Source organism: Alnus glutinosa, chromosome 4 (genome assembly GCF_958979055.1).
Source record: "Alnus glutinosa chromosome 4, dhAlnGlut1.1, whole genome shotgun sequence".
NCBI classification, from domain to species: Eukaryota; Viridiplantae; Streptophyta; class Magnoliopsida; order Fagales; family Betulaceae; genus Alnus; species Alnus glutinosa.
In genome coordinates this window covers 25,808,263-25,828,660 of record NC_084889.1, presented here as the reverse complement: position 1 = coordinate 25,828,660, position 20,398 = coordinate 25,808,263, and the positions used below count along the sequence as shown (strand labels likewise).

Genomic DNA, 20,398 nt, shown 5'->3' with positions numbered 1-20,398 from the left:
GCCAGAACAGAAGAACAGCTCAAATATCTTGTTGTTGAAATCACCAGATTAGAGGAAGAAGAGTTTCAAAGTCAGCCAATGGCTACAGAGCACTACATGATTGATGATGATGATTTCTACAATTCTTATCATGAGTATGTCCAAGCCATCGCCACACTTGGGAGTGAGGTAATTTTTGAGGAAATTATTAGTGAGCCAAGTCTGAAAGGTCCTTTTGGAGAGAGTTGTGATCAATTCGATTTCGACCTTGACTTGGTACCTGAGCAAGATGAGGCCTTATTGGATTCTACTTCTGAGATATCATTCCCCACCATATGTTCTTCAGCAGCTGAGAAGGAAGAGAAAGGAGAGCACTTGGAGTCTGTTGAGCACCTTGAGCACACAAAGCCCCCGTCAAATCCAAATTTGTCAAATGACAAGAAAATGAGTACTGAAGCTCATTCCTTCATCACAATCCCTTTTGAGACACTTCATGAGCCCCAAGCTTGAGTTCTTCAATGTCTCAACGAGCCATCTTATGATAAATTTGTCAAAGATCTATGCACACAAGGTCAAACATCAAGGAATAATCATCCTACAAAGATCATTCGAAGCAAGCAAGTTGGCTACCTAAGAAGGCAACCCATTCTACCATAGGGATATCAAATTTTAAAGAAGAAATGGTGGAAGGGATTGGTTGGACATCCATGTGATCGGGGAAGGCGCTGTAAATTTTCTTTTTCCTTTTACTTTCTTTACATTTGATTTCTTTCATTTTTTATCTGAGTTCTTGTTATTTTATTTTTATTCCTAACAGCAATTAACCTTTTGATATTTGTTTCTATGAGAAATGTTGCTGTTAGTTTTGTTAACAAGTGTTTGGTGTTTAAGTTTGGGGGACTCCTTGTCCTTTTTAACACCTCGAATTTTCCTTCCCTTTTGGTAATGTATTTCTACACTACACATTGATGACAATGTGTAATTAAAGTTTGGGGGTATGAAAAAACACTCTGTCTCTTTGTTTGTTTGGTTATTTAATTGTCCTTTTGTTCTAGAAATTTTTTTCTTTTTTTTAAAAAAAAAAAAAAAAAAAAAAAAAACTTATTGTGCTAGGTTGTTGATTGAGCATGATTAAATCGCAACTATGGTTTGCATATCATTGGTTTGTTCAACATCATGAGCATTGTATGTCATTAGAAATCTAAATCTTTTGACTCATCTATTGGATTATTTTTCACAAGCACATTAACATTGGTTCTTTGAGGTATTAGATTTGAATTAAGGAATGTGTTTCTAGAGATTTGTAGAATGATTTGTTGGTGAAACCTTGGCTTAAATTCAAAAAAAACAAAAGTGAAAAAAATAAGAAAAATAATAATAATAAAATCATCAGTTTGAGTTCTTATTGAGTAACTGGACCTCTTGCCTCACTACGCATTGAACATTTGCGTAAAAAGATGAAAAATTCAATTTGGTTGATTGTTTGGCTAGTTTGGCTAGTTTGGCTCCATCGTTACAGAGGTCAATTAGAAAGCTTAAGGAAGTCAAGCATTGCACAGCTTACAAAAAAAAAAAAAAAAAAAAAAAAAGATTTAAGCCTTAGTTGTTTTCATCTGGCAATAATTCTTATGAATTTTGGGGTACACAAGCTTTGAAAAAAATTGAAACCTCATATGAGTATATGTTAATCTCACGTTACACCTATTTGAGCATGTGTTATCTCAATTTTCCAGCTATGAGTTGATTGATTGATTTTTTTTATTTTTTTATTTTTTTTATGATGATATGATGTTCACCTTGTTAAACATACTCATGATGTATGAACCATGTATTTGTGTGAAAACTCTTGTTTGTCAACAACACAGTGCTTTAAAATGTTTGTGGGTATCATTTCTGACAAAGCCTCAAGAGACTTCACTTATTCATGAGGGAGTCCTAGGGGTTTAAAAGGCTTATTGCATATGCTAAATGCAATCGTCTCTCCCATGATAGCAGACTTATGTTTCTTGCTTTGATTTTATTTTTCATTTTGTTTTGCTAAGGGACTAGCAAAATGTAAGTTTGGGGATATTTGATTAGTATCGAATATTGTATATTTGGACCCCTTAATTCACATTTGTTTTACCATTAGCTTTGTTATTTTTTAATGTTTTTAGATAGTTTTTGTATTTTGGTATTTTGCAGATCATTAAGAGAAAATGACAGTTTTAAAGTGAAAAATACAGAGGTTTGGAAGAAAGCACACTTTGAGAAGACTTAGATGACATGGTTATGTTTAACCAAATCAATGAAATGATTAAATTGGATTGGATTAAATTTTACGTTCTGCACAAATCATAGTATTTTGACTATAACTTTCACCTCAAGTATCGGACTAAAGTGAAATCAGTGTTGTTGGAAAGCTAATTCAAATACTATAAATCATTATAAATATAATTTTCCGAATTGGAACATATACTATGTTATAAATGCCCTGTAATATAAGAACGTGAATTTCCTTGCTTCTGGCAGCTGCAGACACTCCAAACCCTACCATTCTTTTCTCCTATTAGGATTTTAAGGGGTAAAGGTGCCATTTTTGAAAATATGGTTTCAAACCCTACCATTCTTTTCTCTTTGTAAGGTTTTGAGGGGTAGAGGTGTCATTTTGTAAAAATTGGGTTTTAACCTAATTTTTCGCTATAAATACCCCATGCAAGGTACCACTTTATGATATCGATCATTGTACATATCAATTTTATTTAGAGCACTTGTCTTAGCACTTGTCTTTTGTTTTGTAAGTTGTTAATTCGTTCATATTTCTTTTAATTTAAAGTTATTTAATTTTTCGTTCTTCTTATTTCTTTTTGTCAATTTAATTTATTGCTTTCTTTTTATTTATCGTTATTTTCCATTCTTCATTCCTTTCTCATTATTTTAATTTACCGCTTTATTTTTATTAAATTTATGTTCTTCTTTCTCTTCTTCGTTTTTATCATTTTATATTTTCATTTGAAGAGTATTAGGTGTTTTTAGTCATGAGAGGCTAAAATCATCAACTAAGGTTGAGGATGAAACCTCATCAACGATAACACCTATACTGTCACTGGTCTTGGCTCGGGAGTCAAAAGGTCAATCAGTTCTTGAGCCTAGAGGAAGTCAGAAACATTGAATGAAGAAGTCTCTTGAGTTAGCGTGATCCAGTTGGATGCAACGTGTGTTTGAAGGGCAAGATGGTCATTTATGCAACTGGGTTTAAGGGCTAATTGGATTGTTATATCGATTGGGCTCTGATATTAGTATTAGCTAATTCTGGTCACATGGCCAATGGGCTATTCACGTGGCTTAGTTGGCCCAGTGGTTATAGAATAAATAGCCCAAGTCTCTCTATTTGGACTCATTTTTCGATAATTTGATGGATTGTTAGCTATCTAGCTTAGTTCATTGCTCTAGCTATTGTAATGGTGTAATCGTTCCAGTATCAATACAAGCAGTTCTTCGCATTTCTATCACAATTCTGTCTCTCAATTCCACAATTTCCTCTCAAAAAACCCTAATTCTATAACATACCTGTTACAAATTGGTATCGAAGCACAAAACTTGGACAACTACTATTCTGGAAGAATCAATGGCAGATGGTACTAGGCTGAACCAGTTGATGGAAACTGTAGCTGTATTGAAGAAAACCGAGGAAAAAAATTGAGGTACAGGCAACCAAGAATTACATAGAATTGAAGTCAAAGCTGGACGGAATTGCTCTTGAATTGCTGAAGACGATGGAAGAATCCAGTAGTATTGGCGACCGTAAGTTTGAACAGTTGATGGAGAAGTTTTCTTATCTCGCTTAGGCTGTGGAGGCTATCAAACCGCCTTCTCAATCCACATTTATGCTTGGTGAAACTTCCAGTGCCGCAAGAGGAAGTGTTGAATTCATACCGCCAGTAATGTTACAAACTGGAAAGGGCTCAGATCTGTTGCAACCTTCTGCTTTCCACAATCAGCATTCCATTGAGATCAGATTTTCTGAGGATCAGCTTCTGCAAGCTCATCACGTTCCATCAAATCAAGGTTTGCCACCTCCAGTTGGTAGTGGTTTCCAGATCGGACAGTTTTAGCAAGGGCCATTGCCTCCCCTACACCAGCATCAATTTACAGAGAACAGACAAGCTGAGGACCGGTTCCATGGTAGATCAGTTTTTCACATTGGTCCTCAATATCATTTTCCTCCTCAGTATGAGCTACCTCCTAGAGACAGAAATTCAATGTATGATTATCATGGTGGGGATCATGGTGGCATAACAACTAGGTCAGTTCGTGTTGATTTTCCTAAATTTGATGGTTGTGATCCAGTTGGATGGATCTATAGGGCAAATAAATTTTTCTATTTCCATAGAATTCCCTATAATCAAATGTTGATGTTAGCCTCCATTCAAATGGAAGGGAAAGCCTTAGTTTGGTATCCGGATATGGATATGGCCGGGGCCTTACCTAATTGGGAGGTTTTTACCCATGCTTTGATGGAAAGGTTTGGTCTTACTTGTAATGATGATCCTATGGAGGCCATTACTAGGCTGAAACAAGTGCCTAGTGTAGAGGAGTATAAGGAAAGTTTTGAGAGTTCTAATCGTTTAAGAGGCATTAGTGATTACAACAAGTTGAGTTGTTTCTTAGAGGCTTAAAGGATGAAATTAGACTACTGGTGCGTATGTTTAATCCTCCAACTTTATCCGCTGCTTATGGTTTAGCAAAGATGCAAGAGGAGCATGTTTTGTTGGGCTGGAAATCCTATAGGAGTGTGTATAATTCAGGTTTCCCTAAGCCTGGTATTACTTCCACTACTCCATAGCCCGTCACTCCTTTAAAGGCTGCCATTCCCATTCAGAAAGTGTCTCAGGCGCAAATGGAAAAGTGTAGAAAGAAAGGTTTATGTTACAATTATGATGCAAAGTGGCAGTATGGTCATAAGTGTCAAAATCCTAAGCCGTTTTTGTTGGATATTGAGGAACTTGTTGAGGAACTTGAATTGGCAGCTCAGTCGGAGTTAGAGGAGCAAGGTTTAGACCTTATCGATTTCAATTATAATGATTCCAAACCCGAAATTTCTTTGCAAGCTATTGCTAGCAGTGTGATGAGTACCAAATATTGTGTATTTGGACCCCTTAATTTACATTAGTTAAACCTTTAGCTTTGTTATTTTCTAATGCTTTGGTTAGTTTTAGTGTTTTTATATTTTGTAGGACAATAAGAGAGAAATGATACAATTCAAGCAAAATACAAGGAAATTCGGATGCAGCAGACCACTACATTTAGGCTGATCATAACAGGACCAAAAGATATCCGTTTTGGGAGTTTCTTAGGTCTAAATTGAATTTCAAGATGTCAGCTTTCCAACGCAACAAGTTTCAGCCAATTTGGAGATGCGTGGAAAAATATATGGCTGTTTGAATTTCAGTCGACGGATCATCCCGAAAATCCGGAACCATCTCTCTTATTATTTTTCTTTTGCTTCATCCCTTGTCTCCCCAAAGCTAGAGCCAATACACGTTTTTCTCCACATTCTCAGCCACTTAATCACCTTTTTTTCCACTCAACATCATTCCATAAAACACTCACCACTCATTCCATAAAACACTCACCACTCATTCCATAAAACACTCATCACTCATCTCTCCACTCATACATAAAATAACACCCACTCACCCATTCCACACAAACCACTTGGATATAAAAGGAGACCAAGGCTGAAAATCAAAGGAGGGAGAGGAGGCATGAGCCTCTTTGTACATAACTTCTTGCTTCTCTTCTTCTTGTAGCTTATTTCTTTCCTTTTGCAACTCTTTGATTTTTATGCTTTTAATGTTTTAAGTTGTAGTTATTTTATCATGTGTAGCTAATATTTTCGTTTGGGGTTGAGGATGAAACCTCACCATTGAAGAGAAACCGAGTTTCTTGCTTGTTCATGCTATTTGAGTTTATGGGTTTGATTTCTCATTGTTCTACTTCGATTTTTATGAGATGATGTTTTGATATCTCTTGTGGTTTCCGGATACAAGTGATGATGTGGAATAAGTCTCATTAAAATTGATTGCTTGGTGTTTGATCTATCAAAACATTGGATATTCATTGTGCGTCGTTCGACTAATACATTGTTTTATCGGTTTGAATGATGATATCCATTGTGATTGAATGATACATTGGATGTTTTGATTTCAATTGGTACTCTTTGTGATTTGTGCTATGAACGGAATCATTGAATATTTCAAATGATTTTTGAAGCAATGTAGAGCATACCTAAGATTTGTATGTGACAACCTCAAAATATGTGTGATGAGCATGAGATTAGGTTATTGTGATTTGGTGAGTGTGGATTCCGAAACCCTAGACCCCTTTATCTTCATTATTTTTGTTCATGTTTTCTTTTATCAAAAAAACCCCTAAATTTGGAACTAGGTTAAAGTAGGATTAGTTTGAATAGAGATTAATTTTCGCAACACAATTCCTTGTGAGATCGACCTCGCACTTGCATAACACTATATTGCAAAATGATTCGTGCACTTGCGAGTACTTATTTTAAAACACATCACAGTGCACACCCGAAAACTATGAGGGTGCTTGGGAGTATTAATGGTGAGCAATTAGTCATCCTTATTTATAGTGGCAGCACACATAATTTCTTAGATGCTAATCTTGGTAAGAAGGCCTGGGTGTTGCTGAATAGGGAATGTAGAATTCGAGTGAAAGTGACTAATGGGGAAGAAGTGTTAAGTGAAGGAAAATGTAGTGCAGTTCACCTTCAGCTTGAGAAGTTGACCTTCAAGGTGGATGCTTATGTAATCATTTTGGCTGGTTGTGACATGGTTCTCAGAATTCCTTGGTTGGTCATTTTGGGCTCTATTGTGTGGAATTTCAAAACTCTTACTATGAAGTTTACTCTTGCTAATGAAACATTTCAGCTGCAGGGGTTGGTTGCCCCACAATTGTGGGAGGAAACACATTTTCCTAAGTCTTTGTTGGAGAGTAAAAAGGGCCTAATGCTTCATTTGTTGGAAAATGTTGGAGATTTTGTGGAGACTGAACTAGATGCTGCTGTTTCACGGGTTTCGGGGGACTTTGCTGACATTTTTGCTGAACCTAAAGGCTTACCACCCTCAAGGACTCATGATCATGCCATCCTCTTAAAACCTGATGCCCAACTAGTTTGTGTGCAGCCTTATCTGTTAGTATTTTTATTGGCTACATTCTGGATAAAACAAAAACACTTTTGGTCAAGTATTTTTGTCCCAGAATGGCCAAAGGAGGAGTTTGTTTGTATTTTTATTGGCCACATTCTGGATAAAACAAAAACACTTTATGTAATGGTTGAGTTTTAACAGGACAGTCGGTTGTTCAATCTTCATGTATTCGGACAACGGTTTTTAAATCAAAATCTTCATATATTCAGACATCTATTGTTCACAAGCTTCTAGAAGTTATCCATGAAGAGTCCTTTGCAAAAACCAAGACAAATCAGCCAGTTTCTATGCAACCGTTCGGACGAGCCTTTGAAGGCGTCCGGACTCCCCGCAGTGTCCTACAAATAAACATTGAAGACGTCTGGACGTCAGAGCAACACCGTCCAGACGCTCGGTCAATCAGTATTCTACGAGTCTATTTTCAAAAGTCGACACTGTTTGGGAAGTCCCTGCAATTCGTCCGGGCGGCTCGGCATCACGTCTGGACGATGTCCTTTATTTGCAAACCGTCCGGACGACTCAGTAATACGCCCGGACGATATCCAGTAGTTCAGATACCTCCAGAATTCCGTCTGTACGCGAAAATGTTTTAGCGAAGTCCGTCCGAACGCAAACCTGATAAGGATAGAATTGCGCTGTTTCTGAAGGATATCGCAGAAATCTGTCCGGACGTGGTTAAATTCCGTCCGGACGCTCGACAGACAAAGTCCGATTTTCAGCAGTTTTCATGGTCTCTTGAAGCCTCTAAATAGGGGGCTCTAGGTCTCTGTTTTGTACAGAATTCGGTGGTGAATTCTATAGTGCTTTTAGAGGGTGTTTAAGGAGAATCGAAGATCTGCTAACTCTTAAGCCGGTGCCAATGTGTGCTCAAGTGTTCGTGTGAAGTCTATCTTAGGGGTTGGCCCTAAGGTAAATGAATCCATCAAAAACCCCTTTAGGTGGAAGATCTGGTTGGGAAGCGTTTGTGTTGGGCTACACGTCAGAGTTAAAGGTATGACTACTGCATAGGGTTATGTGAGTACGAGTGTCTTGTAACTAGCTTTGTTTTTGGATAGTGGATTTCCTAGGTTTGGGTGCCCCGGAGTGGATTTTCCTCTTCATAGAGTTTTCACTTCGTAACAAATATCTTTTCTTTTTTAAATTCCGCATTTAAGATATTTGTTTGCACATAAACACACACTTGGTTTGTTTAAGAAGTCAATAAATTATTTTCATTATTGACCTTATTTTTAGAAAACGGAGATTGAAAACATTGTCAGGGAACTCTTGGACATAGGGGTTATCCAGCCCTCTCAAAGTCCTTTTTCTTCTCCCATGTTGCTGGTTAGGAAAGCTTACGGTTCGTGGCGCATGTGTATGGATTATTGGGCTCTTAACAAGGTGACTATAAAGGATAAGTTCCCTATTCCGATGATTGATGAACTCCTTGATGAGTTACATGGGTCTTGGATGTTCTCTAAGCTGGACTTGAGGTCTGGATATCACCAAATTAGGGTCAAGCTGGAAGACATTCCTAAAACCGCATTTCAGACACATGAGGGGCATTACGAGTTTTTGGTTATGTCGCTCCTTCTACCTTTCAAAGCTTGATGAATGATATTTTTTGTCCTTATTTGCAAAAATTTATTTTGGTGTTTTTTTATGATATCTTGGTGTACAGTTCTACTATGCAGGCCCATTCCCAACACCTAAAGCTGACTTTAGAGGTCCTGCGGGCTCACCAATTGTTTGCCAAAAGAAGTAAGTGTAAATTTCGTTGTTCGGAGATTGACTACCTTGGTCATCTCATTTCAGCCGAGGGAGTTAAGGCTGATGACAAGAAGCTGGCGGTTATGGCAGAATGGCCTCAACCTCAATCCTTAAAAGCATTACTGGGTTTCCTAGGACTTACCGGATACTACCGTAAGTGTTAGTATTTTATGTTGGCAACATTGTGGATGACAACAACACTTTATGTTATAGTTGCATTTTTAACAGGATGATCGGTGTTTATTTAGAGTCTTCATGTATTCAGACAATGTTCAAATCAAAGCTTGTGACTGATCAAAAGCTTCTAGAAGATGTTCATGAACATTCCTTGCAAAATTCTAAGCCAAAAGAACCGTTCCTGTGCAACCGTCCGTACGAGCCTTTGAAGGCGTCTGGACTTCCCACAGTATCTTACAGATAATGATGAAAACGTTCGAACGTCAGAGCAACACCGTCCGGACGCTAGGTCAATCATTGTTCAACACGAAGTTGGATTTCAGAAGTCGACACTGATTGGGAAGTCTCTGCAAGCCGTCCGGATGATGTGGCAACGCGTCCGGACGCTGTCCAACATTTGAGAATATTCCAGTGTTCCGTTTGAATGCTACAAGGATTTATAGCGAAGACCGTCCGGACGCTCAGTCAAGCCGTCTAGACATGGACCTGATATAGATAAAATTGCGTTGTTTCTGAAAGGATATCGCAGAAAACCGTCCGGACGCTCGACAGCCAGAGTTTATTTTTCAACAGATTTAGGGTTTCTTTAAGCCTATAGCTAGGGGTCTCAAGGCTTGTAAATTGTACGGAATTCAGTATTGAACTTTATTAGCTTTGAGAGGGTGTTTAGGGAAAATCGAAGATCCACTAGCTCTTAAGCCGTTGTCGGTGTGTGCTCAACAGTTCATGTGAAGTCTATCTTAGGGGGCGGCCCTAATATAAATGAATCCATCAAAAACCCCTTCAGATAGTAGATCTGGTTGGGAAGCGTTCACGATAGGCTTTGTGTCAGAGTTAAAGGTATGACTACTGCATAAGGGTATGTGAGTACGACTGTCTTATAATTATCTTTGTTTTTGGATAGTGGAGTTCCTAGGTTTGGCTGCCCCGGATTGGTTTTTTCTATTCATAGAGTTTCCACTTCGTAACAAATATCTTGTCTTATTTTAATTTAAGATATTTTGTTGCACACAAACACACACTTGGCTAAAAATAGAAGTCAATTTTTTAATTTTCAGTAAGTTTGTTAAGGGTTATGGTTCCATTGCGGCCCCATTGACTGATTTGTTGAAGAAAAATGCCTTTGGCTGGAATACAAAGGCTGAAGAAGCATTTGTAGCACTCAAGGAGGCTATGACCAATCCCCCGGTTCTCATTCTACCTGATTTTAGTAAACCCTTCTTGATTGAGTGTAATGATTCGGGCAGAGGAATCGGGGCAATTTTAATGCAGGAACAAAGGCCAATAGCCTTTTTCAGCCAGGTGTTGAAAGGCCTGTTTTTAGCCTTATCCACATATGAGAAAGAGTTGGTGGCCCTGGTTTCAGCTGTTAAGAAATGGCATTCCTATTTGTTGGGTCATCCCTTTACCATCAAAACTGATCATCAGAACTTAAAGTTCCTTTTGGAATAGAAAATTGTCACCCCAATGCAATAGAAGTGGATTACTAAGTTGCTGGGGTATGACTTTGTTGTTGAATACAAGAAGGGTCAGGACAATTCTGTAGCTGATGCTCTTTCTAGGCAGGATGAGGATACTGACCAAGAATTTACTTTCCCCGTGATTTCTTATCCTACCTTAGAATAGCTGGAAGATTTAAAAAATGAGTTATGCCTCAGATCCTCACATGCAGGCTCTACTGCAGCAGTATCAGGATGGGAAGCTGTCCAACACAAAGTTCTCTCTCCAAGATGGAATTCTATTCTATAAGAAGTAGCTTTGTGTTGGAGAATCTCTAGGGGGCCAAATCTTACACTTTGTACATGCAAGTCCGTTAGCCAATCATGTAGGATATGACAAGACTATTTACCGGGCTAGAAAGGATTTCTTTTGGCCTGGGTTGAAATCTAATGTTAAAAGGTTCATTCGGGAGTGTGACCTTTGCCAAAGGGTTAAAGCGGAGAATGTCTCTTCTGATGGGCTACTCCAACCCTTGCCTATTCCTGAAAGACCTTGGACTAGTATTTCTATGGACTTCATTGAGGGGCTTCCTCTTTCGGGTGGATTCAGTGTGATTTGGGTGGTGGTTGACAGACTGATTGAATATGCTCATTTTTTATCTCTCAAACACCCTTACACAGCTGATAAATTGGCCCAACTGTTTCTTAGTCAGTTGTTTAAACTTCATGGTCTTCCTCATTTGATTATTTAGGAAAGGGATATTGTTTTTACTAGTCAGTTTTGGACTGAGATTTTTAAGGCACAGGGAGTTTTCCTAGCTTTCAGCACAGCTTACCATCCTCAGTCTGATGGTCAATCCCAAGCTGTAAATAAATTTGTGGAGGGTTATTTAAGGTGTATGATTTGTGATAAACCCGGCAGATGGGTGCAGTGGTTACCCTTAGCAAAGCATTGTTACAATACTTCATATCACCATTCTACACAAATCACTCCCTTTGAAGCTTTGTACGGGTACTTACCTCCCCGTTTTCTCACTTATATGCCCGGAACTACTCAGTTGGCCACAGTGGAGTCTGAGCTGCATTCCTGTGATGAAATTTTGAAGCTTTTAAAGGACAACCTGCATAGGAGCCAAAATCGGATGGAAAAGTATGCTGATTTGAAGCGAACCGAATGCCAATCTCAAGAGGGTGACTAGGTGTACTTACGGTTGCAACTGTATCGCCAGCTTTCGGTGGCTTGGCACCGTAACCACAAGCTCTCTCCACGTTTCTACGGTCCTTTCAAGATCCTTCAGAAGGTGGGCACTATAGCCTATCGCCTGGATCTTCTAGAGGGCACTCTCCTCTATCCAATTTTCCACATATCTCAGCTTAAGCTAAAGCTTGGCTGCTCAGTTGAAGCTATCTCTCACCTTCCCCCCATCAACGCTCAAGGAGTCATTCAGCCTGAGCCTGAGGAGATTCCCGATCGCCGGTCTCGCCGAGTCCATCATCGGGCTGTGGTGGAGCTTCTAGTTCACTGGGAGGGCTAGCCAGCTACCAAGGCTACTTGGGAGTCGTATCATCGCTTGAAGGCATCTTACCCACACCTTGTGGGCAAGGTGTTGTGAAAGAGAGGGGTATTGTCACTAGTCTTGGCTCAGGAGTCAAAAGGTGAATCAGTTCTTGAGCCTAGAGGAAGTTAGAAGCATTGAATGAAGAAGTCTCTTGAGTTAGCATGAGTTCAGATTGTCAGGCAATGGCTTAAGTTCTTTCTAGGGAGGCTCAGGTAATGCTACCTCCTCTTCCTTGCTACTCTCCAGAGGAGCAAACTCTAACATAGCATTTGCTTGCTCAAGTAGCTTATCTAAATCCAAATCATCTCTGAATTGAGCAAAGCAAGCCCCCAGGGGGTCCTCAATGCTTGTTTCATCAATAGTATCTTCGATGATCTCCTCAATCAAGCATGCACTTCCAATCTCAGTAGTCTCTAATGGTTGTTTGCTGATGTCGAAGATGTTCAGCTCCACTGTTATGTTGCCAAAAGAGATCTTCATGGCCCCTGTCCTACAATTGATGAGGGTGTTAGCCATGGCTAAGAAAGGACGCCCTAGAATCACCGGTATTTGAATCCCTACATTCTGGACAGACTCTGTGTCTAGCACTATAAAATCCATGGGAAATAGAATTTATCCACCTTAATCAAAACATCCTCGATGATTCCCTATGGTACCTTCACTGACCGATCAGCCAATTGGAGCGTCATAGAGGTAGGCTTCAGTTCTCCTAACCCCAATTGCAGGTAAACCCAATAAGGTAGGAGGTTGACACTTGCTCCAAGATCTAGCAGAGCCTTCTCTATGCGGCTAACTCCTATCATGCAAGAGATGGTCGGACATCCAGGGTCCTTGTGCTTGATGGGCAGCTTGCATTGCAGGATCTAATTGACATGCTCGGTCAAACATACCTTCTTTGGGACATTAGTCTTCCTCTTAACAATAATCAAGTCCTTCAAGAACTTGGCATAAGATGGGACCTGATGTGTTTTAAAATAGTTACTCGCAAGTGCACGAATCGTTTTGCAATATAGCGTTATGCAAGTGCGAGGTCGATCCCACAGGGAATTGTGTTGCGAAAATTAATCTCTATTCAAACTAATCCTATTTTAACCTAGTTCCAAATTTAGGGGTTTTTGATAAAAGAAAACATGAACAAAAATAATGAAGATAAAGGGGTCTAGGATTTTGGAATCCACACTCACCAAATCATATCAACCTAATCTCATGCTCATCACACTTATTCGAGGTTGTCACGTATAAATCTTAGGTATGCTCTACATTGCTTCAAAAATCATTTAGATCATTCAATGATTTCGTTCATAGCACAAATCACAAAGAGTACCAATTGAAATCCAAACATCCAATGTATCATTCAATCACAATGGATATCTTCATTCGAACCGATAAAACAATGTATTAGTCAAACGACGCACAATGAATGTCCAATGTTTTGATAGATGAAAAACCAAGCAACCGATTTAATGAAACTTATTCCACATCATCACTTGTATCCGGAAACCACAAGAGATATCAAAACATCATTTCAAGAAAATCGAAGTAGAACAATGAGAAATCAAACCCATAAACTCAAATAGCATGAACAAGCAAGAAACTCGGTTTCTCTTCAATGGTGAGGTTTCATCCTCAACCCCAAACGAAAATATTAGCTACACATGATAAAATAACTACAACTTAAAACATTAAAAGCATAAAAATCAAAGAGTTGCAAAAGGAAAGAAATAAGCTACAAGAAGAAGAGAAGCAAGAAGTTATGTACAAAGAGGCTCATGCCTCCTCTCCCTTCCTTTTGATTTTCAGCCTTGGTCTCCTTTTATAGCCAAGTGGTTTGTGTGGAATGGGTGAGTGGGTGTATGAGTGGAGAGATGAGTGATGAGTGTTTTATGGAATGAGTGGTGAGTGTTTTATGGAATGAGTGGTGAGTGTTTTATGGAATGATGTTGAGTGGAAAAAAAAGTGATTAAGTGGCTGAGAATGTGGAGAAAAACGTGTATTGGCTCTAGCTTTGGGGAGACAAGGGATGAAGCAAAAGAAAAATAATAAGAGAGATGGTTCCAGATTTTCGGGATGATCCGATGACTGAAATTCAAACAGCCATATCTTTTTCCACGCATCTCCAAATTGGCTGAAACTTGTTGCGTTGGAAAGCTGACATCTTGAACTTCAATTTAGACCTAAGAAACTCTCAAAACGGATATCGTTTGGTCCTGTTATGATCAGTCTAAATGTAGTGGTCTGCTGCATCCGAATTTCCTTGTATTTTGCTTGAATTGTATCATTTCTCTCTTATTGTCCTACAAAATATAAAAACACTAAAACTAACCAAAGCATTAGAAAATAACAAAGCTAAAGGTTTAACTAATGTAAATTAAGGGGTCCAAATACACAATATTTTGTACTCATCAAATACCCTCAAACTTACATTTTGCTAGTCCCTTAGCAAAACAAAATGAAAAACAAAATCAAAGCATGAAACATAAATCCTCTTTCGTGGGAGACACGATTGCATTTAGCATATGCAACAAGCCTTTTAAACCCCTAGGACTCCCTAGTGGACGAGTGAAGTCTCGTGAGGGTTTGCCAGAAATGATACCCACAAACATTCAAACACTACGTTGTCAACGAGAAAAAGTTTTACCCAGACCATGGTTCATACGTCATTGGCATGCTTAAAAAGACAAACCCCATCATAAACATCAACAGGGGATCCAATCATCAAATCACTCATAAATGGACAGTTAAGACATCACATTTCCTCAAAAATGTAGAGTGAAATCAACATGCAATTATGAGGTTTCATTTTAATCTCAAGATAAGTACTTCAAAAATCATTGGAATCCCTATCAAATGAAACAACCAAGGCAAGATATGAAAATTATTTTATTTTATTTATATATATATATTTTTTGTTTTTTTTTGTTTTTTTTGTTTTTTGTTTTTTGTTTTTTTGTTTTTTTTTTTTTTAATATGTTGGCTATGCAATGCTTGGCTCCCTTAAGCTTTCTAATTGACCCATGTAACGAGTGTTGGGCCAGTGGCTCCCAAACCAAATGGTCTTAGGGCACTAGATGTAGAAACATCCCTAAGGGCTTAATTACTCAAGTCAAAAAGGCTACAAAGCCAAACTAGCCATACAATTAACCAAATTGAAATTCTCACCTTTTGACGCGAACACTCAATGCTTAGTGAGGCAAGAGGCCCGGTTACTCAGTGAAAAACTCAAAATGATCTTCTTTTTTTTTTTTTTTTTTTATAAATATATATATATCTTGCAAGCCAGGGTTATTTATCAATAAGTCATCCAACAACTCTCAAAATACACAATTAAGCACAAATTCATACCCCACAAATTACATGCTAACGTGCTCGTGATAGTTCAACTCAAGTGAAATCTTACTAGCCCAAAAATAAGTCAAAAGACTCAGATTCCTAAAGACATGATGTGTTCAAAAACTTAAGCAAGCCGATGAAATGCAAACCACAGCTATGGCTTAACTCAAACTTGACAACATAATTTTTTTTTAAAACATTTTAAGAACAAAAAGACAACTAAAAATAACTAAAAACAATTAGAAAAATTAAACAAACACACAAATGGAAACTTAAACAAACAGAAAATTTAAACAAACAAACAAATGAAATAAACAAACAAACAAATGGACAGAGTGCTTTTCCATACCCCCAAACTTGAATTACACATTGTCCGCAATGTGTAGTGTAGAAATACATTACCAGAAATACGGAAACATCGAGGTGTGAAAGGTCAAGGCGTCCCCCAAACTTAAACACCAAAACACCTGTCAACAAAAACTAACAGCAACATTTCTCATAGACACAAACATCAAAATGTTAGTTGCTGTCAGAAACGAAAATAAAATGAAAAGAAATAAAAATGAAAAATGAAAGAAATTAAATTTACAAAAATTAAAAGGGAAAAGAAAATTTACAGCGCCTTCCCCGATCACATGGATGTCCAACCAATCCCTTCCACCCTTTCTTCTTTAGAATTTGATATCCCTTTGGTGGAATGTTTCGCCATCTTATGTAGCCAACTCGCTTGCTTCGAAGGATCTTCTTAGGACGATGGTTCCTAGATTTGCGCGGTTGTGTGCATAGATCCTTGACAGTTTTCGCATAAGATGGCTCTTTGAGACATTTAAGAATTGAAGCTTGGAGTTCATGAAATGTCTCAAGAGGGATTGTGATGAAGGATTGAGCTTCAGTACTCATTTCCTTATTATTGGATGTATTTGGATTTGGCGGGGGCACTGCTTGCTCCGGGTGCTCCTCTCTTCCTTCCCCTCTGATGCTATCCACAGTTTCTTCATTCTCCAATAAAGTGATGGCAGGGACATGCTCATGATCAGAATGGCTAGCATCATCCTCATCAATCATGTAGTGCCCTTGAGCCATCAGCTGAATTTGAAGCTCTTCTTCCTCCAGTCTGTTAAACTCAGCAACCAGATATTCGAACTGTCCTTCTATCCTGGCAATCGCCTGAGTGTTTTCCAAGGTAGCATTCTTCACGTCACTAATAGCCTGCTTCACTTCATTAATAGTTTGGCTTGAAAACTGCATGAAGGCCTTGAGAGTGTCTTCTAAAGTGGACTGTGAAGAAGAGGCTGGATAAACGTAGGATGAAGGATGGGAAGATTGGTTATCAAACTGTGGATAATCAGGATAGTGCAGTTCCTGAAATTGGGGAGCACAATTTCCCATGGCTTGAGCTTGCCACGAGAAATCAGGATGGTCGCTCCAGTCCGGGTTGTAAAAATTGGGATTTGAATCGAATCCCGGGCTGGAGGAGTTTGTGTTCAATTGCTCAGGTGAAAAATTATAGAACTGTCCCCAGGAGGGACAATTACTATCACTATGATAAGGATCAGAGCAATAGGAACATGGTTCATGTGGGTTGAAACTGTAAGGGTAGTTGGTTGGAGCAAGTGTCCTACCACTAGGTGAAACATGTTGTGCAGAAGAATCACAATAATTATCAAAATAAGAATACATGCTTCACTTACACCCTATAGCAAGAAAATATCCCACCAAAGATATGAACCAAATTTTTTTGCTGCAAGTGGGGCAAACAGAATTCTCTAAGAGCCCAGGTTCGTTCCCAGGAAAGTGAGGGGGGTCACACCGGACACACTTAAATCCCAAGACTTTCCTAGCCAGAACTTGCCTAGACACTTGGATAGCGCCGTAGACCACACTAGCAAAGTTTTTTTTTTTTTTTTTAAAGATTAAAAGAAAAAAAAAATAGCACAAACAAAATAAATAAATAAAAAAAATTGAAGACTAACAAGAATGCATAAAACAACCAAAGACACCAGAAAAAGCAAGAATTAAGACTTACAAATTTGGACCAAAGAAAATAATTTTTTTGGCAAGAATTTCTGCTATTGAACTTTTCCAGGTAACACCTCCAGTGTTGGTTCGATCGATCGACTTCGCAAAATTCCGCACAACCTGAAATAACAATAAAACAGAAAACCTTGCTTTTTTTTTTTTTTTTTTGGGTTAGACAATAAAACAAAAACAAATAAAAATAAAAAGAAACAAAAATTGGAAGAAGAAAAAGAAAACGAAAATCTACCTAAACTAGTAGAAAAATAAAATCAATTCAAACAAAAATCAATTTCCACAAACAAACAAGTCCCCGGCAACGGCGCCAAAAACTTGATGTGTTTTAAAATAGTTACTCGCAAGTGCACGAATCGTTTTGCAATATAGCGTTATGCAAGTGCGAGGTCGATCCCACAGGGAATTGTGTTGCGAAAATTAATCTCTATTCAAACTAATCCTATTTTAACCTAGTTCCAAATTTAGGGGTTTTTGATAAAAGAAAACATGAACAAAAATAATGAAGATAAAGGGGTCTAGGGTTTTGGAATCCACACTCACCAAATCATATCAACCTAATCTCATGCTCATCACACTTATTCGAGGTTGTCACGTATAAATCTTAGGTATGCTCTACATTGCTTCAAAAATCATTTAGATCATTCAATGATTTCGTTCATAGCACAAATCACAAAGAGTACCAATTGAAATCCAAACATCCAATGTATCATTCAATCACAATGGATATCTTCATTCGAACCGATAAAACAATGTATTAGTCAAACGACGCACAATGAATGTCCAATGTTTTGATAGATGAAAAACCAAGCAACCGATTTAATGAAACTTATTCCACATCATCACTTGTATCCGGAAACCACAAGAGATATCAAAACATCATTTCAAGAAAATTGAAGTAGAACAATGAGAAATCAAACCCATAAACTCAAATAGCATGAACAAGCAAGAAACTCGGTTTCTCTTCAATGGTGAGGTTTCATCCTCAACCCCAAACGAAAATATTAGCTACACATGATAAAATAACTACAACTTAAAACATTAAAAGCATAAAAATCAAAGAGTTGCAAAAGGAAAGAAATAAGCTACAAGAAGAAGAGAAGCAAGAAGTTATGTACAAAGAGGCTCATGCCTCCTCTCCCTTCCTTTTGATTTTCAGCCTTGGTCTCCTTTTATAGCCAAGTGGTTTGTGTGGAATGGGTGAGTGGGTGTATGAGTGGAGAGATGAGTGATGAGTGTTTTATGGAATGAGTGGTGAGTGTTTTATGGAATGAGTGGTGAGTGTTTTATGGAATGATGTTGAGTGGAAAAAAAAGTGATTAAGTGGCTGAGAATGTGGAGAAAAACGTGTATTGGCTCTAGCTTTGGGGAGACAAGGGATGAAGCAAAAGAAAAATAATAAGAGAGATGGTTCCGGATTTTCGGGATGATCCGACGACTGAAATTCAAACAGCCATATCTTTTTTCACGCATCTCCAAATTGGCTGAAACTTATTGAGTTGGAAAGCTGACATCTTGAACTTCAATTTAGACCTAAGAAACTCCCAAAAAGGATATCGTTTGGTCCTGTTATGATCAGTATAAATGTAGTGGTCTGCTGCATCCGAATTTCCTTGTATTTTGCTTGAATTGTATCATTTCTCTCTTATTGTCCTACAAAATATAAAAACACTAAAACTAACCAAAGCATTAGAAAATAACAAAGCTAAAGGTTTAACTAATGTAAATTAAGGGGTCCAAATACACAATATTTGGTACTCATCAGGATCTGCTGGATGGCATCCAAATATGAGATGTTGACCTGTACCTGCTTGAATACCTCTAGAATGTCCTTGAACTTCCCTTCTTCCTTGGGCGCAAGTAATCTGTTAGGGTAGGGCGCCTTAGGTATAAACGACCTAGGAGGGATCTCAACAGTGGATGTAGATGGCTCAGTATCTTTCTCCTTTGTGCTGCCACTTCCTTGCTCTTGTTGTGTAACAGGGTTCTCTTCAGGAAGAACCACTTGGTTGTCCACTTGTCTCCCTGACCTAAGTGAGACAATGGCTTGAACATGTTCTTGCCCCTGCACAGCATTGGATGAACTTCCCCCTTGAAACTGCAACCTTGGATTTGGCACGGGCTGGCTGGGAAGCTTCCCCTTCTCTCTCTCACCCAACTGATTTGCCATTTGCCTAAGCTGAACTTCCATCTTGGCAATTGCTTGAGAGTTCACCATGGTATCATTCTTCACTTCATTAATAGATTGGGTGTTCACCAATGTGGCATTCTTCCCTTCACTAATAGTTTGGTTTGTAAACTGCATGAAGGCTTTGAGAGAGTCCTCTAATGTGGAATGTGAAGAAGAGGTTGGGGCTTGAGTAGGAACTTGGTATGCTAGTGCTAGCAGCGCTTGACGACCTTGAACCGGTTAATGGAATCAGGGGGGTGTTGATTATGGGCTTGATGAGAGGACCCCCCTTGATTCATTGGTTGGTTCTGCTTCCGTAAAAAATTTGGATGGTTTCGCAACCCAGGATTGTAAGTCTCAGAGAATGGTCCATTGGATTGCTTCCTAAAGTCATTGAAAGCATTGACTTGTTCTAGTGATGACTCGACAAAGGTTGGCAAAGAAGGACAAGTCTGTGCCGAGTGAATGGGACTGGCATAGATGGAACAGCAATCCACATGGAATGGGTTCACAGCATTGATGGATTTCCCGATGACAAGCGCATCGACCTTCTTAGTGAGGGCATCTAACTTCATCTTTAGCTTCATATCTTCCTTCACCTCATAAATGCCTCCCTTCTTTTGGATGCGAGCAGATTTGTCCCGACAGCTCGAGAAATCCCACTGCAGGGAATTGTCAGACAATTGATCTAACGTCCGATATGCTTCTTCTCCAGTCAAATTCAGAAATGCGCCTCCATTCATTGACTCAATC

The 20,398-nt window shown here is 38.7% G+C and overlaps 1 protein-coding gene across 1 annotated transcript; it reads right to left on the bottom strand.

Annotated features, from left to right (window-relative positions):
* Positions 1-12,312: 12,312 nt before the first annotated feature.
* LOC133866234 (uncharacterized) lies at positions 12,313-19,780 on the bottom strand. Its single transcript, XM_062302771.1, has 3 exons — positions 19,283-19,780; positions 12,771-12,977; positions 12,313-12,678 (listed from the first exon to the last, which is right to left on the bottom strand). Exons 1-3 carry the CDS (start codon positions 19,778-19,780, stop codon positions 12,313-12,315), a joined length of 1,071 nt encoding a protein of 356 aa, XP_062158755.1.
* Between the last annotated feature and the right edge of the window lie 618 nt (positions 19,781-20,398).